General features: G+C 46.6%; 2 protein-coding genes across 2 annotated transcripts in view; one reads left to right on the top strand and one right to left on the bottom strand.

Annotated features, from left to right (window-relative positions):
• The window catches only part of LOC101744509 (serine protease snake), a 42668-nt gene extending 36444 nt beyond the window's left edge, over window positions 1-6224 (bottom strand). Inside the window, exon 1 of the mRNA XM_038014329.2 lies at window positions 5989-6224. Coding sequence (XP_037870257.1) covers window positions 5989-6061 — 73 coding nt within the window. The 5' untranslated portion in view covers window positions 6062-6224. The remainder of the gene's footprint in view (window positions 1-5988) is intronic.
• A 703-nt stretch (window positions 6225-6927) lies between these two features.
• LOC101740284 (uncharacterized) lies at window positions 6928-21877 on the top strand. Its single transcript, XM_062671600.1, has 5 exons — window positions 6928-6942; window positions 7480-7656; window positions 18596-18749; window positions 20492-20698; window positions 21418-21877. Exons 1-4 carry the CDS (start codon window positions 6928-6930, stop codon window positions 20659-20661), a joined length of 516 nt encoding a protein of 171 aa, XP_062527584.1. The 3' UTR covers window positions 20662-20698; window positions 21418-21877.
• The last annotated feature ends 2481 nt before the right edge of the window (window positions 21878-24358 follow it).

Genomic DNA, 24358 nt, shown 5'->3' with positions numbered 1-24358 from the left:
AAAGATACAGTTCGCCATAGCGGCATTGAAAATAGATGCCAACATCACGATGAGTTGGACGGGTAGAAGTTTAATAACGCGGTTGGATATACCGTCGGAACCGGGAGCCTTGCGAGGACGTAGGTCTTTGATCAAGTCTTTAACTTCCATCGGGGTGACGGGTGGTAACGCATCAGAGGGTGGCAAGGAGGCTCTGCGTTCTACCTCACTGTCTACTAATTCTACATGAACAGGGTCCACGGATTGAGTGCTGGGCGTGCACTGGGTTTGCAATGTATCGGCCAGCAGCTCTGCTTTTTCGTCATCATCGAACGCCGCGAGTCGGCCTGAGGGGCCTACGAGGGGGGGCATAGTTACTACCGTATCCGATTTGAGAGTACGAGCTAAGCGGTAGTAAGACCTTTGAGAGGGCGCGAGTCCTTCTAAGAAATCAGACCATCTGGCATCTCGGACTTCGGTGATGCGAGACTTTACGTCGCGTTGTAGGGCACGCATTCGAATACGATTTTCCGCGGTAGGATACCTATCGTACGCACGGATCGAGGCGTTCTTAGCTCTAAGGAGTTCCCTAATATCGTCGGGCAATTTGAAGCGGTGAAGGAAGTCCTCCGCTACAACTTGCTTCGATGACCTATCTAATGTCGAGGTGATGTGTGACGTTACGATGTCTATGGCTTCAGCGGTATCCTGAGGAGACGGGATAGAGTCCGGACTAAACGGAAGCGATGGTGGATCAGATTCAGCCAGGCTGATGCCCAGCGTGTGCCAATCCACCACAGTCCTCGTGACGGGAACGGAATCGGGAGCGCGACCGAGCTTCATAACGACGGGACGGTGGTCTGAATCTAACTCTGAAACTACTTCGATCGAGTGTAAGCGCAGAGTTACGTTTTTTAATAACGCTATGTCGAGTATATCCGGGCGATGCGCGATATTTAGCGGGTAGTGAGTCGGGGTTAGCGGAGCGACGATATCGAAGGCGAGATCATCGACTAACGCGTCAAGCCGCCTGCCATTCGGGGTTGTGGTGTGTGAGTTCCACCTGATGTGTTTACAATTTAGGTCGCCCGCCAGAATGACAGAGCTCCCCATACCGAGCAGCGCCTCGATATCACTGCTTAGAACGATCTTATCCGGTGGAAGATAAACGGACGCGATAACGATCGGCGCGTGTCCCGTCAGTGAGATTCGGCACACTGATGCTTCGATATTAGCGAGCGCGGGAGGATCGAGCGGGACGCAATGCAGGGCTCTTCTATAGTAAATGACGGTACCACCACCACGGGCAGAGAGCCTGTCGTTCCTGACCATGTTATAGTTCGCGATTTTAGGGTCACGGCGCGCGGGCTTAAGTAGGGTCTCCTGCACTAAAAAGATATCAATTTGGTGGTCACGCAAAAAGTCAGAAACCTGATCACGTTGATTTGCGAGACCGTAAGCGTTAAAAAATCCTATCGTTACGGATAGGGGCTTTATTCTACTTATATACGCCATTGATTACCGGCGGAGTGAGGGGAGGACGTACGTATTTAATGACGCGTATACGTCGGCGTATTCCTGCACAACGGCGATAAAGTGTTGTGCAGTGGAGGCAGCGCGAATGGCGTCGCCCAAAGCGTTAACGCGCTCAAAGTTGATCGACTGAAAGAAGTCGATCGCTAAAGCGAGATTGTCGGACGCGGTCGGAGGGCAAGTCGCGGGAGAGGGACGAGTCGCGGGGGCGGGACGAATCGCGGAGGAGGGAGTTGTAGCCGTGTTCGTGTACGGCAGCGGTTTTGCCCAGGCCGAGACACTGGGCACCGCCGCCGGAACGAACGCTGGCTTAGCCTGCGACGCAGAGGGTGCCGAGGCTTTGATGTCTGGGCCGGAAGCTCGGAGGCGGTTTTGGCGGGCGACGCGGCGATTTATTTTAGGGGCTCGGGGGCAACCACGGTAATTCGCGGGGTGACCCTGTGTTCGACACAGGACGCAGCTAGGCGGTTCCGTCGCGGTTTTTTGGTCACGAGCGCAGAGGGCCGTGGCGTGATCGCCCAAACACTTAACACATCGGGGGCGCGCGTGACAGTTACGGGAAGAGTGCCCGTACAATTGACAGTTATGGCACTGGCTAGGAGTGCCTTTTTTATGGGGGGCTTCGACAGCGATACCAGAGAGCCTACAGACGGTCTGTGTGTTAAAGATTTTCTTACCCTCGGGGGTAGGCTGGAGAGCGACTAGAACCATATTATATGGCTCCCTACCGCGACCGGTGTGCATACGGTGCACAGAATTCACTGGTAGGCCTTGTTCTAACAGGTCGGCTTTTACGAGCTCTACATCTAACTCTTTAGGGATTCCGCGTATTACAACGCGGAGTTCGCGCTCCTCCTGGAGCGTATACGTATGGAAACTTATACGCTCCTTACGGAGGTAAGAAGAGAGGGCCCTATGGTCGTCGGGTGTTTGAACCTTAATTTGAATGCCGTTCGCGAGGTTACGGGCATTCGTGAAATTTATATTTTTGGCCTTAAGGGCCAGGCAAACTCGATCCCAAGCTGCCTTCTCCTGAAGGATAACCGGGGGAGGGGTCTGGGTTTTATTTTGTGCCACCGGACGCGGCGACGGAGTGGCACGGGCTGGGGGCGCAACGGGAGTCTGAGGGCGGGGGCGCGACGCGTTCACGGCTTTGCTAATTTTAGCGGCCGCGGGAGCTCGAGACTCCGCGGCACGCTTCTTACCCTTCTGTACCAGGGTGAATCCATCCGTCGATGAGGCGGGGGCGAGGTCGACCTCCATGTCCGAGTCAGAGTCGGAGCACGAGGAGGCGGGTGCAGGCGACCTACGAGCAAGTGTAGGTGTTTTAGAGGGCGCGACGGAGGCCGCGGATGATCGCTCAGCTGAAACGATGGTCACGGCGGACGACGCAGCAGCTTTTCTCGCCAGTATAGGCGACACGGGAGCGGCAGGCACGACAGAGGCTGCGGTGCTCAATGCAGAAGCTCTGCACGCAGGTACAGGCGACGCAGGAGCAGCGAGCGCGGCGGAGTCCTCGAGAGGGCTCGCAGTGTGATTGGCCTTGAAGGCCAAAAACTCCGAGGCGAGCTGTGGGTGGCGAAGTCGGAGGAATTCCGCGAATACAGCGTCCATGATCGCTGAGTACCCAGGTGGGGCGGCCCCGGGTCTTGAAAACACTCGCCTTGCGGCGAGGCCCCAACTTCTCGGACCTGAGCGGTTCTATTGAACACAGGTGGCAATGCGGCGCGATTACTACAGGACAAAGAAAAAGCACAACAAAACAGAAATTACGAAAAGAAACAAAACAAATAAATACTTGCAGGAAACCACTTTGTCGGCAGATGTACCACGAACACAGAAACAACAAAAGGAACAAAACAAATAAAAACTTCCAGAAAGAGCACTTAGTCGGCAGATGTACCACAAACACAGGCCGCGCGAACAATGGCCGGGCTAACAAAAGCCGGGCGAACAAAGAACGGGCGATCGAGTGGACGATGAGCACGTCCGCACGTGACGGGTGCCTCTATCGGAATGAATAAGAAACTCCCAACCATACCATGAGCGAGGATGGAAAATGACCTCGTTTGACACGCGGAATACGGTTGCTCGCTTCTTCACTACTGTGTGCGTACACCTTATCATTTTGTTTGTTGTAGCTCTCTTCTACGGTAAAATTTTTTTCATCCGAAAAAAGAATTTCCCGATATTTTTTTCCCGCGTACCGCTTCAACAAAGCGCGGCATCTCTTCAGTCTCAGGTGCATTAGACGAGCATTCAAACGATGTCCTGTTTTTCTTCGATATGCCCGAAGCCCTAAGTCTTCATTTAACACCCTTTTCACCGTGGTTCTGCGTAACCCCATCTGAAGGGCCAACAGTTTCTGCTTACGTTTGGGATTTCTTTGAATTCGCGCCTTCACAGTTTTTATCACTGCTGGAGTCCTAACAGACCGAGGGCGACCACTTCTTGACCTGTCATTTACACTAGAGTCTTCATTGTATCGTTTGATGGTACGATAAACGAATCTTTTGGTTATATTCAAATTTTTCAGTATGTTAAAAATTGGCGCGTAGCCGCAACGATGCAACGCAATAACTGCAACACGGTCTTCTTTAAGCGTCCACTCCATATTTAAAAATGAGTAAAATTCTAAAAGTATACATTTTTATTTTCATGAACAATTCGAAATTCGAATTCAATAAACTTTTTTGTGGCCAGCATTCTAAAAGAAAAGTTTTTACTGTGTGACAATACTTATGACCTGACTAGTTATAGATATCCATAAACGATTTACCTAGTTTTATTGAGTCCCGACACGAGGTCGTATTATTCGCAGATGATACATCTTTGTTATTTAAAATTAAACGACAATTGCAAGTCTATGACGAAGTGAATGATGCGATTTCGTGTGTGGTTCATTGGTTCCGTATCAATAACCTATTATTGAATAGTAAGAAAACTAAATGTATTAAATTTACTTTAAAATGTATTAAATCATCTTTAAATGTGAGATAAGAAGATAGTTATGTAATTGTTTCTGAGGAATCTTTGGAGCTTGTTGAGTCAACCGTATTTCTTGGTATAACAGTGGACTTCAAATTGCAGTGGGGACCTCATATTCATAAATTGGCGAGTAAGCTCAGCTCTGCAGCATACGCAGTAAAAAAAATTAGAATGTTAACAAACGCGGACACGGCTCGTTTAGTTTACTTTAGTTACTTCCACAGTGTCATGTCCTATGGCATTTTGCTATGGGGCAATGCGGCCGAAGTAGAAATAATATTTATTCTGCAGAAAAGAGCTATACGTGCTATTTATAACATGCACTCAAGGGAATCCCTGAGTGAAAAATTTAAAGAAATTAAAGTTCTCACTATGCCATCCCAGTACATTTTTGAAAATTTGATGTATGTTCGTAAACATATTGAGGAGTTTCCTAAACAGTCTGACTTACCTAATAGAAATAATAGGAACAAACACAAGCTTGATGTGCTGATGAGTAGGTTATATAAGATACGAAATTCATTCGGGTGTTTGTCTGTGCGCCTGTACAACAAAATCCCACAAGATGTTCAGAACCTACATATACATAGGTTTAAGAAAACTATTAAAGAACATCTGTGCAATAAAGCTTACTATAAAGTCAATGATTATCTAGAAGATTGCACAAAGTGGGAATGAGTTGCTCGCTCCGGGCATTTCAATATTGCAATAATTGTTACGTTATATATAATACCTCTTGTAAAATGAATATTTTAAAAAATGTAATATTAAAAAAAAACTAATATTAAAAAAAAAATTAAGACATGCCCGCTGAGTTTCTTGCCAGTTCTTCTCAGGACGGAGGCTAGCGATACTTCTTTTTGACGTTCAACAAGTATATACTTTCATGTATGTTGAATAAAAAATTTTTGAATTGATTTGATTAGATTTGACTCCCCTTGAGACATATGTAATCTGGAGCTCTCAGTTTTATATTACAACGGCTGCTCCACCCTTCAAACCGAAACGCATTACTGTTTCACGGTAGAAATAGGCAGGGCGGTGGTACCTACCCGTGCGGACCCAGAAGAGGTCCTAAAACCCGTAATTACGCAAATTAAAATTTTGTGGGTTTTGATTTTTATTACACGACGTTATTCCTTCACCGTGGAAGTCAATCGTGAGCATTTGTTAAGTACGTATTTCTTTAGAGAAATTGGTACATGCTCATGCCGGCGGGGTCCGAACACCGTTGCGTCGCAGATACGAATACACCGGAAGCCTTATCCACGACGACGACCGCCGGCAGATGAAGTTTCAGCCCATCTTGTGGCGAGAGGTCATTCATGCTCATGGATAATACTAATAACCATTTCATATTCTTTTAGGTCTACCTAATTTCAAATTTGACTTGAAGGAAAGCATGTTGTGTCGTTAATTTCTTTGTCACTAAAGGTTAAATCTCTGAATATGTTACGTTATTTTTTTAATAAGGAAAGGTTAGTTTACCTTCTATGTCGGCCGCGGAAGTCCCGAGAGCGAGGAGGAGCAGCACACAAGACACGAGCGTGACACGAGACATGTCGTGCGCGCGCCGACCGATGACAGATTGTGCGATGCGTTATTGATAGCTACGTTACGATACGACACATTAATTACGTCTGAAGGATGTTTTGGGATGAGTGCAGATTGCGAGAGGCAAGCGACACCGCTGACGCTTCGCCCATGCGCGATGCAACTTACACATATTGCTGGTGAGCTTCTACAAGTAGGTACCATCATAGTAAGGCGTTCTGTTCTCAACAGCCCTGGTGGGCCAGTCGCGCCCTTATACTTACGCTACCATAGTTGAAACTACCTCGCTACTACGCTACGCTGGGTTGTGGCATTAAAGGTCCTTTAAAGTGTTCACTGCACAACAGTGATGTGCGAGTGAACAAAATGATTGATTCTCAGAAACAAGTACATATGTTACGTCATAATTGAATTTTACATAAAAAATGCAATAAGCAGCCATTTACAAAAATAATACCGGTTTTTGGCAGGCTTGTCAAGGTCTGCCTCAGCTGTGTCCGTTCGGATGCTTTATAAAGGTTAGAATATGATGTCATGTTCATTTTATAGGATATAAAATAAAAATAAATTGTACCTCAGTTGTTTTTAACTTTTGTTTCTCTATCTTACTTTATGTTTGTTACATGGTTTTTCAATGCTCATCTAATTCTGTTTCGAATCTGAAATTATTTGGCGCAACTCAATTATTGTATTCTAATATTTGGCTATTTCCAGCTTTTTTAATTGAAGTTTCAATTCTTCTAGTAGCTTGATGTCTAGCATTGTAAGGGTTTTCATTTGATTAGATATAGCATTGTGCAATCTATTTCTAATTTGTGTTCTTGAAACGAGGCAACACTATACTCTGAGAGCTTGTACGTGTCTGTGAGGAATATGCCGGTGGTCATGGTCTGAGATACAATACTAGCAAAAGCCAGCTTATAGTATTTAAAGGTGGTAGTGCTGAATGTCTTCAGAGTATACCACCAGTGTTCTTGAATGGTACTCCCCTAGATAGCGTTTATGAATTTAAATATCTGGGACATATAGTAACTGCCGACCTTAGCGATATTAAGGATATTGAACGGGAGCGGAGAGCGTTGTCGGTGCGGGCGAGTATGTGGGCTCGCAGGTTTGCGCGGAGTTCAGACGGGTGTTCTCTGTACACCTGTGCTCTGTGGGTTGACTATACGCAACGTGCATGCAGCGCCGTCCGCGTCCAGTTCAATAACGCTTTTAGGGCTTTGTTGGGGCTGCCCCGATTCTGTAGCGCCTCGGGCATATTCGTAGTGGCTCATGCGACCATACACAAGCGGTGCCCATCCTTGGTACACAGAGTGCGGGCCGGCCGGCAACGGTGTTCGAATCTCGCAGTCAAGTACCAATATTTCTGATCAAATACGTACTTAACAAATGTTCACGATTGAGTTCCACATATTTGTGTAGGAACTTTCCCTGGCCGCTGTGCGTGCGGTACACAGCGGCTACCGGACACGATTGTTCCTTTATATCGGTCTTAATGAGTTCCACGTCAAACTCTTTGGGGACACCGCGGATGACGACACGGTGCTCGCGATCTTCTTGAAGCGTATAGCTGTGATATCCTATATGCTCCTTTCGGAGGTAAGCTGCAAGCGCGCGGTGGTCGTGGGGGGTGGGGACTTTAATATGAATCCCGTTACCAAGGTTGTTACCAAGGTTGTACCCACGCGCTGGTATAATTAATTCTGAGCGTGCGGAGGGCGTGGAAGACGCAATCACACGCTGGGTTTTCTTGAAGGATCAGCGGGGGAAGAGCTAGGTTTTTAGGAGCGGTTTGCGGTCGCGGCGACGGGGTAGCGCAGCGGGCCGAGTACGACTCGAGGATTTTAACGTGTGAAACGTTCGCGGATTTAGGGAGTTTGGAGGGATCACGGGACTTCGCAGCGCATGCACATTATTTACCCCGTACGACAGTCGTTAAATCGTCAGACGACGCGATAGTGGGCGACTCCTCTACCTTCATCTCGGAGTCCGATTCGGAGTCAGCGATGGAGGACGCAGCGGAAGTTGGAATGGACGAATCGCGTGACGACGGCGCGGTGGTAAGTGGAGATGTGGGCGCAGGTGCAGATCTCTCGGAGGTGTTGGGGGCAGTGGGTGCGACTGAGGGGTAAAACCCCGTGAGGTGAAGGGGCGTGTGGGGCGAAGCCCCGGTAGCAACGCGCTTGTAATCGAGAAAGTCTAGAATTAGCGCAGGGGGACGTTCACGCAAGAACTTGATCAATGGTCGACGAATCCATCCTTGACGTGATGCCCGGAGAGGGCTGCCCCAGGACTTTCGCGCGCTCAACTTGCGGCGAGGCCCCAATGAAGGACTCCCTCGGCGTTTAGATTAACGAAGGTCCGTTCGCCGTGGAAATGGCAGCGGCTAGAGTGGGGAACCTTGTTTGAACTGTATAATGATACAGTGGGCGGATATCAAACAAAGGGGGTTGCCATGAAAACGGCAGTTGTAAATAACAGCGTAAACCGACTGATCACAATAGGACTACTACGAATTCTAGGAACTGTAAAGGCGGTATTTTTTCCCGCTTTTGGCGGCGCTATTTGGTCCCAGATGGCGATGCATCGCAGTTAAATGTAGGTGTCGCGCTTCAATGTAGGTAACAGCTTCCGAGAAGCTTGGAAGAACGTGAAGGCCAGATGTACCGCGAACAAGCGGTTTGGCGATCGGGCGGCTGAAAAGCGCGTCCGCACACAATGAATGCTACGGTCGGAGAGCCGTTAGAGTTTTTTTAGGTCAGCTAGCAGCTTTTCAGGTCAGTGTTCCGTCCCATTTGCTGTTGACTTGGCTGTGCTCCTGGCATTGGTGACGTCCATGTGTGACGGTATCCATTGATCACCAGGTGCAGGGTATGTCGTCTGCCTACTAAGGTAATAATAAGTATATTATCACTCTTTTTCAAAGAGTATATTGGCTAAGGTACAAATGTTATAATTAATTATGTTGTATAACTAGTCTGGCCATAAATATTGTTACATAAAAACATTTCTTTTTTTTTCAACTTTTTAATTATTTTGAATTTGGAACACGTATATATTATTTTAAAAACTTCTTTCAATTTTGCACCATTTCACATATTTTTTCGTGTTCATTATCATATTACAATATGGCATGGGGTGTTAAAGAAAATAGGTTTGCAGTGATCGCCTTGCAGAAAGTGGGTATGGAGCCGTCGGTCATATTCCAGACACTTCAAAAGCTTGGTATCAGCCGTATGCTCGTATATCGTACTATCAACAGATACAGTAACACTTCGTCTGTCGAAGATCAGAAAAGATTGGGACGGCCGCGTGCTGTTAGAACTATAAATTTGCTATTGCTGTTCAAGCCAGAATTCGTCGAATACCCATTAGGAAGCAAAAAATGTTATCGCAAGGAATGAAGATTCCCGCTAGGACTCTATCGCGTATTATAAAACAAGACCTGAAGCTCGGTGCTTATCAGGGGGGACTACTGCGTGGTCGGCACCAACGAACCCACCCACGTTCCAACGTTGGCCCGGTACCAACCGGACGTTTTGGACGTGTGTGTTCACAAGGGGCTACGGTGCCCTCTAGCGATAGAGGCACTGTACGACCTGAGTACCCCTCACCTACCGATCTTGGTCACGGTGGGTTTGGGGCTCACTCGGGTCGCGACATCCCCTCTCAGGCCTAGGGTCGACTGGCAGTCCTTCACGGGACTGCTGGCCGACCAATCCCTGTTTCAAGACCCGTCTACCCCTGATGAGGTCGACACGGCGGCCTCCCGTCTCGTCGACACCATCAGGGGAGCCCTGGACCAAGCGACGACTCTGGTACCCAGCGGGGGGCCCAGAGCGGAACTCCCGGTGCACCTCAAGACATTAATTCGTCGGAAGAGGGCACTGAGGAGGCTCTGGGCGACATCTAGGTGTCCCAGGATTAAGCGCGAGCTAAACCGACTTGAGGATGAGCTGGCGACTAAGATGCGGACTTACCGGGGTGACTCCTGGGAGGGGGGACTGTTGGACGCGTCCGATGACCGTACGATGGCCCCCCTTCACCGCATCTGTCGCCGGCTCACAAACAAGCCTTCCCCCACTTGCCCCTTGGAGGACGAGGGGGGAAGACGGTGTTTTACACCCTTGGCTCGTGCTGAAGTCCTGGCCAACTCGCTGGAGCGGCAGTTCACTCCGAATGTCTCTGCACCCTCGATGGTTGCATTCCATCGGGAGGTGTCAGAGGGCGTAATCCAATTCCTCAAACCGGAATCGCCGGGAGTAGAGCTGGGAGATGACGACTTAGTCACTCCTAGCGAGGTGCGCCTCCTCATCAAGCTGATGAAGAGGCGCAAAGCCCCCGGCGAGGACGGTATTCCTCCCCTCGCCTTGCAAAACCTCCCTCCCTCAATCGTGTCAGCAATGACACGATTGTTTAATTCCATTCTCCGGGTAGGACACTTCCCTGGAAGATCATCGTCTTGCCCAAACCCGGCAAGGACAGGAGAAAGCCCTCCAGTTACCGACCGATTACCTTGCTCTCGCACGTGGGCAAGTTGTTCGAGCGGCTGCTCCTGAGGAGAATATCGCCGTATATTCTCCTCAGGCTGGAGCAATTCGGCTTTAGAAGCGGCCACTCGACGACTCTGCAACTGACCCGTATCCTGCATCACTTGGCGGACCGGCGAAACTCGGGCCAATACACGGTCGCGGTCCTTCTCGATATCGAGAAGGCCTTCGACCGTGTGTGGCACGAGGGGCTGGTCCACAAGCTGCGGGACGCGGGCCTACCGCACGCTCACGTGCGACTGCTCGGGTCGTACCTGGAGGGCAGAACCTTCTTTGTCGCGGTCGAGGGCGCACGGTCTTCCGTGCGTCCCATTACGGCCGGGGTTCCCCAGGGTAGTGTCCTATCACCTATCCTATACGCCCTCTACACCAATGACATCCCCACCCTGGAGGGTCACCTTCGGGCGTGGAAGGAGGACGTGAGGTTGGCCTTGTTCGCCGACGACTCGGCCTACTTCTCGTCCTCTCCGTTCCCCTCTGCAGCCATTATGAGGATGCTTTTGGATTTACTGCCCCAGTGGCTGGACCGTTGGAGAGTCGCGGTCAATGTGGGAAAGACCGCGGCCTTACTCTACGGTCCGGTCCGTATCAGAGTCGTCCCAAAGAAACTCAGCCTCCGAGGTGTGAATGTCGAGTTCAGGACCACGGTCCGGTATCTCGGATGCGACATCGACCGCTCCTTGAGCATGGTCGCGCACGTCAACCGAGTCATCGGTCAGACTCGCGCGGCCAGGTTCTTGTTGCGGCCGGTGCTTGCGTCCGGGCTTCCGACCAGGTCAGGGCGGTTCGTGGATACCGCACCGTCTCGTTTGAGGCGGCGTGCGTGCTAGCTGGGACGCCTCCCTGGGACCTAGAAGCGGAGGCGCTCGCTGCGGATTACGCGTGGCGATGCGATCTCCGCTCCAGGGGGGAGCCGCGTCCCGGCGCGGCGGAAATTCGAGCGCGGAAGCTTCAATCTCGGCGTGCCGTGCTCGAGGCGTGGTCTCGCCGCCTGGCGGACCCCGCCTACGGGCGACGGACTGTCGAGGCGATCCGCCCGGTCCTCTCAGACTGGGTGAATCGCGACCGAGGACGTCTCACCTTCCGAGCGACGCAGGTGCTCACGGGACACGGCTGTTTCGGTCGCTACCTGCACCTCGTCGCCCGGAGGGAGCCGACGCCGAAGTGCCACCACTGCAGTGGCTGCAACGAGGACACGGCGGAGCACACGCTCGCGTACTGCACCGCTTTCGCGGAGCAGCGCCGCGTCCTCGTTGCAAAAATAGGACCGGACTTGTCGCTTCCGACCGTCGTGGCTACGATGCTCGGCAGCGACGAGTCCTGGCAGGCGATGCTCGACTTCTGCGAGTCCACCAACTCGCAGAAGGAGGCGGCGGAACGGGAGAGGGAGAGCTCTTCTTCCCTCTCGGCGCCGTGCCGCCGCCGTCGAGCCGGGGTTCGGAGGAGGGCGTTTGTCCAGCTCCAGCCCCTGTGAGGAGGCAGTCTCCTCCCGGTGATGGTCACGGGGCGACCTAAGGGGGTTGAGGCTGCGCCGCACGCTACCGTCACTCTAGCACGCTGGCACCAGGAGGACGGGACGGCGCGGCGCGTCGGCGGCTACGGACTGCGATGCGGTCCGCATTTTCGTCGTCGCTGTCGTCGCCGAACATACTGTTGAAGAGCAACCCGGTCGGCGGTGTATCGCGTTCCGACCCGGCAGGCTGGTTCTGGCCCAGCGGGGTATCCCGGAACACCAGCGGCACCGCCCGGGCGGCCTGGTAGGGCTGCCGTACCGCGGAGACCGACGTCGTTGGTCGTCGACTATCGCCTCGACGACCCGTCGGTCGGGCGTCCTCGGGGTGGCGCCGCGTGTCTGGTTGTAGTGTTGACCGCGGGAACCCCCCTACTCTGAACGGGTTCTGACCCCGGACGGAGATCGGACGTCGGGTGTAAGAGTGCAGGGGAGTCGTTTAGTGGGTGGGCCCTAAAATCCTTGGGCCCGCGATCTGCTCTCAACACCTGCAGATCGTTGAGTCTCACATACCCCGCGCGCCCCCTAGGCGCGCGGGGTTTACTTTAGGTTTACTTTAGGTTAAGCTAGGATAAAAAAAAAAAAAAAAAGGAGGAGAGAGGCAGCCGCCCCAGAAGAAAGGAGAAAGAAGTGAAGAGAAGAGAAGAGAGAAGAAGGAGACGAAGAAAGAAGTCGCCCCCACCCATATCTTCAAGCCTGCCTATACTCCATTCAGCAGCGCATCACCCCTGCCTTATTAGACAGGGAGCCACATGTCCAGGCAGAGGGGTTTCCCCGAGGCTCGCTCCGCGCCCCCGCAAGGGGACGCGACGACCCCACGACGGTGCTTATCGTCGATATACAGGACATGCTTTAAAACAATCTATACAATTAAAGAGAGTGGATCGATCAAAACGCCTGAACGATTGAAGAAATTGTAGTGAATAAGCAAAATGATAAAGTGTACGCTCACAGTTCTAAAGAAGCTGCTCAAGTGGTCGGAAAGGTATAACGTGGTCATCATCCTGCGTCAGTGATGGTTTGGTGGGGCGTGTCTTAAACGTAAAAAAACTACATTTTTGTGAAAAAGGAGGATCTGAACGACACGGCGACATTGAGTCTCTTAAAAAATCTTTGGAGCAAGCCGTGGCGAAATTTGCCTCGGAAACACTGCATACATCCATAGATTCATGGCCAAACAGATTAAAGGCCTGTATAAAAGCCAAAGATGGCCATGTCGAATAGAAGATTATTATTTTTTGCTGAGTCTTTCATAAATAGGTAGGTATAAATTGTAATAATATTACATTAGTTCATTAAAAAAATGCTTTTTCATTTCTAACAGAACTTATGGCTGAACTAGGTAATTTCTATATCTTTGGGAATATATTGTATAGTCCCCGATTATGTCAAATATACTATGTTATTATTGTGTCTGTACAGTTTGAGCATAATTAAATATGAAAAAAAAATTAGAAAATAATGTTAGATAATTAAAATCGAATGTCTAATATTTACTCTGACCGCTGCAATCATAGTTTTACTTGAGTTTGTATTATTCTTTACCAACACTAATGATTGAACTAAACCCATAATTTAGTTGCAATTATCATGAAACGCGAAATGTGTACCGCAATGATAATGCGCTTCAGAATTGAAATAAAAAAATACAAGTTTCTGTGGGAATCGTTAATATTAGTGCAGTATTAAACGCCAAATACTGACGACATAGTTGTGTTTACGAGGCAGTCACCATGAGGCGATCGACAAAAGTCATCTCGCTGGTCAACCAGTCAGATAAGGGAGAAATCAAAACATGTTCCAGATTCATGAAGATATACTTCTTCGTGATTTACATTCTTACTGGCTTCAACTTCGGTTTCTACACCGGCTGCGGCCTCAACTTCTTGCGAGTCATACAAGCTTCAGTCTTATTACTGAGATTAAGCGTCGCTTCATACAGCATGTATATTGCACGTTATTCCCCGCTTCTGGAAGTTATCTGGTGCTGTTTGACTGCCAGTGAAAACTTAGCGGTAGTGGTGTGCTTCATGCTGAGTAGATCTGCTCTGAGCTGCAAGAACCTGTTTGAGTACTTGTACAGTGTCGACCAGGAGTTGAAGAAGAGTGTCGGTCCCAGCATCGAAGTGAAGCTCGCGCTGTACACGGTCGTGGTGAGCGTGCTGAGACTGATTATCTACGTGTTCTGTGCTACCGCCTACTACAGAAAACTGTTCGATGGACTTCGCCTCGAGTTGCTCTACCACACACCTTGTTACTCATTGGATCTATATCTCGTGGTACACTTTACAATATTTCATTCGGTTTACTGTCGACTGAAGGCGCTGAGAATATCTCTGAACGAGAAATTTGATGTTTACAAAGGTACTCTCATATACAAGTCGTTGATTGATAATTTGGAAGAAATCAAGAAAAGTTTGGATGTTCCGGTAAATATTTATAGCTCGGTTTCAGTAGTTTTAATTTGCTGATCTTTTGATTACGTTAATATAAATATGAACTTTGTATTTGCTCAGTGACTGTTCATGATCCACTCGATTGTTCTAGCTCTTCGTGATCCTACTAAACGCAGTAGCCATAGCGATGATAAATATTTTGGTGACGTTGCACATTTCTTATGGAAAAACGGTACGTAGAATCTTAGATATTGGCTTTCAAATTAAAAAGATTTTAGATTCAGTTTAATCTGTAACGATTTTTATCACAGAATTGAAGGAATCAGGCAAACCCTGCATTCTGTGTGTGAAGTACCGGCTGCAAAACAACGGGTTAAGACTAAGTTTCGTCACTATTTTGTTCACACAATTTTTATTACGATACACACACAATTAGTCTCAGCTATATTCAACAGACGAGGTACTAGAGGTGGTAGAATTAGCATTGTTATTTATATTTTGACATTCAACAAGTGTGTCATACTGACATCTAAGTTGAAATAAATGATTTTGAATTTGAATTTGACTTACAGCGCATTCCGCGTGGTATATGGGTCTTGACAGTCCACAGATGTTGGGATCGGGCTGCTGGCCCAAGAATGTTTTTAGGGCTCTACTCAACAAACGACTTCCCTAGCACGCTCTTACTCGATCCGTCGAATCTCCACCTGAGTCAAGAACCTGGGCAGAAATTGAAAGGCGGTTCCAGGATACCGCCCTGGATCAAAACCAACCTACCGACTCGGAATGGGATATACCGCCGATCGGGTTGCTTTTCACAGTAAAGACAATTTAACTCGTGCGAAGTCTGTATGTCATCAGTGTATGTATTTGGCTTTCAAAGAGCTGACATCAGGTACACCTCGTTGTCGCCTTTCTGCCGTGAAGTATGTGTTAAAAACTGTCTGTGGCGGTGCAATCACCGTGGTGCTCACAGCTAGATAATGGACGAAGCTCTGGCGACCGAGCAATATAACCATACGCCCCACTGAGATCAATCTAACCTCGGTTGGATGAGGCTACAACGACCTTGGTGACTTAAATCCTCCTTAAAAGGTTAGCGAAGGCCACGGGAAACCACTGCACTATATTTCTAAGAAAGTCATGAATAGGAAGAATGCGAAAAAATGTGAGCCGAGTGAGCCGCTTGGCAACCGGAGCAAACAGTGTGAAACGGGTTACGGGTCATCTCAATGTAGGCGACCAGGCGTTGCATGGAAATAATGCTACTGGAAAACACAATGACATGTCAAAGCTCAAAAACATAATAAAAATAGGAAACTGGAATATGCGTGGATTCTTGCACCTGGGTAAATTTATATTAACCGAAAATGAACTCGTTAGGTGTGGAATAGCCATATATGGACTGAGCAAAACTCACTGGAAACTGAGCGAAACTCAATATCTCGTCAGAAAATAATATTATTTTGCCACTACTTTTGTTGCAAATAACACAAATCAATGTATCGTCCATGACTTGTTTTTGAATTCAAAATCACTTTCATTTAAAGTCACATAAACAAATTGTAAACATATTGTTACGGCGGTAAGAGTAACGCCATCTATTGCCGAATAGCCGAACGAATATCGAAGAATCTAGTAACATCTAGAACGCTCGAGAAGTACAAAGCCATCTATTTTCAGATAGCGGAAACACACAATACTTGACTTGTGTGGAATATTCTCGATAATTCTAGGGATGTCGTATCGACTATAAAAGCGTTGCAGAGATGGCATGCAGTCAGTTAGTAATCAGAACTTCTCGAAGCGAAACAGCGAACGGATCATCTGAAGCGAAGCGGAAGAAGCTGGTGGTAGGACCTCTTGTGAGTCCACACGGGTAGGTACCACCGCCCCGCCTATTTCTGCAGTGAAGCAGTGATACGTTTCGGTTTGAAGGGTGGGGCAGCCGTTGTAACTATACTAGAGACCTTAGAACTTGTATCTCAAGGTGGGTGACGCATTTACGTTGTGGATGTCTATGGGCTCCAGTAACCACTTAACACCAGGTGGGCTGTGAGCTCGTCCACACATCTAAGCAATAAAAAATAAATAAAAAAACATATCCTTAATGAACGGTTAAAAAGTTTTAGCAACACACAGCGCCAGAACAAGCTGGTTTTGTAGAGAGGAAAGGAACAAGAGAACAGTACTTTTTTGTGCGACAAATAATGGAGAAGGCGAGAGAGTTCAACATGCCAACATTCATCTGCTTTGTTGACTTTCAAAAAGCATTGGACTCTGTAAAATGGCCACAGTTATGGAGTCTTTAAAAAAAATGGGAGTGCCGAATCATCTTATAAATGTCTTACGAACGGCTTATGAAAACAATACAGCTTCAGTAAAGGTGGAAAACCATGCTTCACAACCCCTGCGTCTCAGCGCTGGAGTCCGGCAGGGGTGTATCTTATCACCTCTCTTGATTAACATTTACATCGAGACAATTATAAGAATCGCTCTAGATGACTGGACTGATGGTGTGTCCATTGGTGGCAAAAACATACGCAATGTTCGCTATGCTGACTGATTACTAAATCGCGTCGAAACAGTTGTCGTCAGTTTTGGTCTCCGAATCAACAAGCACAAAACCAAAATGATAACTACCTAGATTCACTAAGCGACGTGTAATCATAACGCGATCGGCCATGGACAAGCTCGTAAAAATAGGGAAATACCAAAACCACCAAACATTCTCGATCCTGCGGACCGAATAGTAAACACTCGACGTCGCCCAAAACACATCATTACGGATCCTCCCGATCCATTAACGGTGCTTTTAGGTACCTCAAGCACCGGGCACCAATCTCGTCGAACCCGTCGCTTGCAACGAAGCGCTCGGCCAGCAAATTAACCTACAGACACAGCTCACTAAGTTTCTCACTGGATCATCTGGGTCCGATTCTGCGTGTCCGATGCGGTGATAGATTCTGCGAAACACTGCTCTTGCTACGGTTAGTGTTAGCAACATCGTTAGGTATGGGCCCCGTAAGGTCACCTAAAGGGTGATTTTTTAGCTATTTTCTTTTTGGCAACACTGATTTTGAAAACTCACGCATGTTTCGTGTTTTGTGTTATGGTCAAACATCTTCAGTTTGGTATATAATTTAACCATAAATCGTCTTACAAACGAATAACGCTTACAATTCATTAAATTTTATTACCAAATGCGTGCTCTGTTAAGAAAGATCATCTCGCGTGGTTCTTCCATTTTATGGTCAGTTTAATCGACCCACTGAAGCGGCCATTCGGGCTATTGTGACTAAATTTCGCATCAAATTTACACTGTTGAACATTAAACCACCATCACGCTTACGTACAGTGCGAACTGAAGAAAATACCGCAGCTGTATCGGCCAGTGTTAGCGATGACCATCAATTATCGATTCGGCGACGTTCGCAGCAATTGGGTCTCTGTTACTCAACAACCTGGAAAATTTTGTGAAAGGATTTAGGTATGAAGCCTTTCAAAATACAGCTGGTGCAAGAATTGAAGCCGAAAGACCTACCACAACGCAGAATTTTTGGTGAGTGGGCTCTTGAAAAGTTGACGGAAGATCCACTTTTTTATTTCACGTTTGGAACTGGTCAATTGGTCGCCTAGATCGTGCGATTTAACGCCTTTAGAATATTTTTTGTGGGGCTATGTTAAGGCTCATGTCTATGCTGACAAGCTCGCTTCGATCAACGCATGGGAACACAACATTGAAGCATTTATTCGTGAGATACCAGCCGAAATGTTGGAAAGAGTATGCCAAAATTGGACTAAGCGGATGGACCGTTTGAGGCGCAGCCGTGGTCAACATTTTCATGAAATAATCTTCAAACATTAAATTATACGGATCGTACTATCGATTCAAATAAAGATTTCATGATTTTTTCTAAATTTTATGTGTTTTTTTTTAAAATCATTTCCTATAGCTATTAAAAAATCACCCTTTACTTGTTAGGCTACGCTGACTTAGCCTCTCAAGGCTATCAATCAGCCTAGGTAGAAAAAAAAAGAATGTGAAATATAAATCTTAAACAAAAGTTTGCATATTTCAGATGAAACTCATTACGGCAGCACCTCGTTATCTGGAAACTGTCCTGCTGTTCTCGGCTGCGTTCGCGCCGGTGCTCGCAGCGGACATGATGGCGAGCGAGGCGCAGAAAATAAAAGTCACTCTCAACAACATTCTACAGAGAGACGACTCCCTGCGTAAGAGCTATTTGGTCACAGTACTCAGCTGCATACACATTAACATATCTGTCATTAACATTCAATAACTAGAAGTAATTAATTGATTATCACCTCACGGACACTCACATACTACGGGGCGTTTAGGAATGATGGCGTCTCAAATCTGTGGAACCGCCGCGACAATTATGTATTACATACGTTTTAATAATAATAATAATAATTAATAACGTTTTCATTTAGAAAATCACCTCAGTTTTTCTTCTTTTTCTTCACCTTACCCCACTAGAGGAGGTCGGCACAGCTATTTTTTCTCTTCCATTCTCTTCTATGAGCCGTCATCTCAGCACTCACTCCTTTCTCTCTCATATCGTCATTCACACACTCCATCCTTGTCTTCTTCGGTCGACCTCTTCCCCACTACTCTTTCTCTCTTATCATCATTCTCTTCTCCCTCTACCTTGCACTACCATTTCTATACATCTTCTAGTTACATGCATCTTCTCTCTACGCATCACATGTCCATACCACGCTAACCGTCCGCTCTTTAATTTGTTGCTTACTGGGGCTACTTTCACACTTCCTCTGATATACTCATTCTTTATCTTGTCCATTCTTGTCACTCCACACATCTATCTCAACATTCGCATCTCTGCCGCATGCACTCCTTTTTCATGCTTTTCTTTCGTCGCCCAACACTCAGATGCACACAGCACGACTGGTCTAATGATCGCTTTGTAAATTTTTTCCTTGAGCTGAAGGGGCATTCTGTCGGTTTGTTACGTCCCGGTCTATGTTCTCGTCGTTCTGTAGTATGGAGCCGAGGTACTTGAAGTCGGAGCAGACTGGCAGGTATACACCATCTAAGGCGATTGGCGTGAAGTCTGAAGAACCACCAAAATCACAAAACATGTGCTCGGTTTTTGTTCGACTGATCTTTCCAAATCGCTTTTTCCAAATCAACGTACCTTAATCAAAAAAACGTACCTTAACTTTAATCGTTAATCATTTGTTGTTCTTTAACTGACTTGCTGTTGCTTGACATTGTATTAACGTTTCTTCTTTTCTTCTTTTTGATTTAACATGAAATTTTTAGACATTTTTATTAATATTTCAACAAATAGTACTGTTTTTTTTATTATTATTATTATATTCCATTTTCGAGCCGATGAATTACCAATGCTATGTACGCCATTGTTGTCACATGCATCAGGCCATAAATTAAATAGTTTAAATTTATTTTCAATGTTAGATGTTTGTGATGTGGCAGTACTTATTTAAATAAATTAAAATTAAAAATGAAATCAACAAACACCATGTGCACATGTTTACTTGCACGGCGGTATTTTTCGCACAATTGGTGCAGTCCGGTGCACTACGTCTCGGCATGAGTTGTTATTTATTTAAAATTACATTCATTGCATATGTTTACTTAACTTTGTTTCCTTGCTGTTTGTCAACTTTAGTGGGGCTTAATTGAAATTGCTGTTTTATTTATTAGAGGTAAATATAATTATTACTTGAACATAGTCTATAGTTGAAATCTGTCAAAAACTAGCTTGTAGAGCGAGCCAATATGTAAGACATAATAATATGCACCTACGCTCGAAAATAAGGGAAAGTTGTGGAATGGACTTTGGTTTGATGACGTCAGTATCGCCTCACAGGTCAACCTCTGACAATTCCGTAGAGTGATTCCCATGATAGGATCCCTTACAATAAGTCGGTTGTTGACTGATAGTGATGAGTACTTTTCTGTTCAGTGGAAGATGATCGTCGCAAAGTGAAACAGTTCGCGGGGTACGTCTCGGCTCGGCCGTTCCGGCTCCGCGCGTGTCGGGTGCTCTCGCTGGACTGCACACTCCCCGTGACCGTGCTCAGCATCTGCGTCACCTACCTCATCGTGGTCGTGCAGTTCATGCATCTCTACTGATCTCTGCTCCGCTGCGCCGTGCTATGGCCCGCGTGGAGTAAGTCGGCGCGTCCGTACTGTGTCCAAGTCTCACATTGTTTTATTATAGGTCTGATTTGTTAAATTTTCGCACAGAAATCATAAATGCCACTACTCACTTCTACGCTAATCTATACAGACAATCAGACACACAAAATCAAAAATAGTTTCCTATAGATACACAGATATCTCTCCAACACACTAGTTTACAGAAAATTAAATATTGAAACAAATAACGAGACTTAAGCCAGACAAAAGCCGAGGTCCAGATGGAATCACCAATGAATATATTAAGGTTGCGAAGACTCTACTACTGACACCAATTACTATACTATGGAATAAAATACTTGGCGAAAAAGCCACTATACAAAAAAAGGGCGACCCAGCTGATATAGGCAACTACCGTCCTATAAGCCTGCCTTTTGTTTTTATATAATGTCTTTTGCCATATAATGCCTTTTGTTTTTATAAACTTTTTGCGTCCTGTCTACTTGAAAGAATAGCCCCAGTCATTGATGCTCACCAACCGATCGATCAAGTCGGATTCAGAACTTCATATCCAAGTGGTTGAACATGTGATAGAAAAATATTCAGAATTCAATAAACCCCTGTATTTAGCGTTCATCGACTACAAAAAAGCTTTTGCTTCAATGTCACACGAGAGCATCCGGAACCGCTGAAACCACTAAACAAAAATGAAAATTATATAAATATCCAAAAAAATATTTACTCTAACAGCACAAGTAGAGCTAAACTGGGCCGAGTAGGCGAAGTAATCAACATAAAGAGAGGTGTCCGGCAAGGAGACCCCATCTCACCAATATTATTCATAGCCGTTTTACAATACGTAATGGGAGAGCCGCCATGGTCCAATCAAGGTATTATTATAAATGGTAAATTTTTAAGTCATCTTAGATTTGCCGATGACATATTTTATTTTCGGAAACCCCTCATCAATTAAACATAATGGTAAATTAATTAAGCCAGGCTAGTATATAAACTGGCATTCCTTGGTGGAGGCTTTGGTAATGGATAATTAAAACAAATAAAATTAAACTAATTACAAAATAGAATTTATAATTAGAAACTAAATTCATCTAGTGTCATAAATATAATTGAATTATAGGTTAATAAGTTACCAATGGTCATCGTTTAATGTGTACTATGCGTGGAATTAAATAAAGCAATATTATAAATATTTCTTTTATTTTTTTTGTTAAATTTTGCATCTTAATGGACACCCAACATTATTCATATTTCGATTAAAAGTAACAATATTTTAGAAGTAGTTGTTATATTTGGTACAGTCAGCTGGTAGCTTTTCTGGAAAATGTTCTGCGCGTTTTAGAAGTTGGTAATAATACTTTTATATGTAGGGACACTTAAGCGTTATGTTAACGATACTCATGTAATTATTGCATTAAGGCGAATTTACATTACGAAATTAGTGGCATGAAATTAATTTCGTAACATTGGTTTTACCAACAGTTTCACGTGTAATTTAATACTTTCGTAATGCATGCATTAGTTTCATGCATGCAAATAAGTTTCGTGCCCTGCGCGATTATTTGGTGAAATTAGTGTCATGCAACTAATTTCATAGTGTAGACGCGACGTGAAACTAATGTCGCGAAAGGGCCTACGCTGTGCGGACGTGTGTATTGTTAGTTCGGACGCGCTTCAAGCGTTGAAAATGGCAAACCAACGATGGAGTACAGAAAAAAATATAGATCTTATTAATGAATATCAATGACAAGGGTCCCGAAACACCTACAGTAAAAAATCAAAATTATCTTCACTCATTCGAAAATAGTTTTTATAACTCTCAGGATCTTCATCTGCTAATTCAGAGACTAACTTCATTGCTCCTAAATGCCTTCTTGAGTTTATAGGTATATAAGCATTTTTTTAGCTACATTGAATATAGCAAATTATAGCTTTGATGCTGAAGGCGCCATGGTTACTGCGATACTGTGGATTTCGCGACACTAATTTTTTAACGAAATTACTTTCGCATATATCGAAACTACTTTCGCGAAACTGAGCTCAACATGCATGACACTAATTTCGTAATGTAAACTCCGCATTACTGTACGCCAGTTGCGCAGCGCCGCGCCGCGCCGGTCTACGTGTAAGCACAAAGGCAATAAAGGGCGTTTTCACTTTATTATAGATGTAACGCAAAAATATATACGTATAACTATCTTTTCGTTTGCGATTATTTGGATTTTAATCAAATCCTATAAACTGTTTAGTTAGTGCTTAGTACCACTACGCTAGAGCGCGTTCAGATACTTTGATTTGTGCAGACCCCATGTGCTCCTTGGCTCTAACCGAAATGTATCTCTTAGTGTGTCCTGTGTGTGAGAGCCTACAGCCACAGCACAGCTCGTAGCCGCACGCCTCAATATGTTGACAGTCTAGTGTGGACTTGCCCCTTGGCGTACGACAGGAACACTGGAACCCATCCCACTGTGGCTGGTTTTGGTTTGTGATGATTGCGACCAGGGAACTCCAAATTGTTCATACTTAAAACGCGCTTCATTTTTGACGTCTAAGTTACATTTGATTTCTTAATGGAATTTTTCTTTAATTTTTTTAAGATATGAAGTTTTTGTTCTGCTAAAACAACACAATATATTTATGAGAATAACGCACGCAAGAGGAATGATACAGAGCACCGCAATAGGAAGGGTTGATATAGCGGCCACCCAGTCACAATCAACGGCCGCGGGTTAGGCCAGCCAGCCATGCACCCAGAAGTGGTACCATCAGTCAGATTTTATTGTTAGACAATTTAGACGTGTCCAACAGATGCAGTAAAATAACTGTTATTTTAAACACCCCCGCGTGGCTCCCTGAAACTCAAGTAGCTACTATTTTTTTTTTCTGGTCGGGTTACGAATCTCCTGCGAGGTCCCTGCGCCTAGGGGGTGCGTGGGGTATGTGGGACTCAACGATCTGCAAGGTGTTGGGAGCAGACCGCAGGCCCAAGGAATTTTAGGGCCCACCTACTAAACGACTCCCCTGCACTCTTATACCCGACGTCTGATCTCCGTCCGGGGTCAAAACCCGGTCAGAGTAGGGGGGTTCCCGCGGTCAACACTTCAACCAGACACGCGGCGCCACCCCGAGGACGCCCGACCGACGGGTCGTCGAGGCGATAGTCGATGACCAACGACGTCGGTCTCCGCGGTACGGCGGCCCTACCAGGCCGCCCGGGCGATGCCGCTGATGTTCCGGGATACCCCGCTGGGCCAGAACCAGCCTGCCGGGTCGGAACGCGGGTTGCTTTTCCACAGAATGTTCGACGACGACAGCGACGACGGAAATGCGGGCCGCATCGCAGTCTGCAGCCGCCGACTTGTCGTCCCGTCCTCTTAGTGCCAGCGCGCTAGAGTGACGGTAGCGTGCGGCGTAGCCTCAACCCCCTTAGGTCGCCCCGTGACCATCACCGGGAGGAGACTGCCTGCTCATAGGGGCCGGAGCTGGACAAACGCCCTCCTCCGGCCCCCGGCTCGGCGGCGGCGGCACGGCGCTGAGAGGAAAGAAGAGCTCTCCCTCTCCCGTTCCACCGCCTCTTTCTGCGAGATGGTGGACTCGCAGACTGTTCATGTCTCAACTCCGTTAACCATGAGTCTCTTTTTTTGGAAATCGGTTAAAAAGAAAAGAACATATA

This window comes from Bombyx mori, chromosome 12 (genome assembly GCF_030269925.1).
Source record: "Bombyx mori chromosome 12, ASM3026992v2".
Classification (NCBI taxonomy): Eukaryota; Metazoa; Arthropoda; class Insecta; order Lepidoptera; family Bombycidae; genus Bombyx; species Bombyx mori.
The sequence above is the reverse complement of the archived record's forward strand: the minus strand, read 5'-3'. Positions and strand labels throughout refer to the sequence as shown.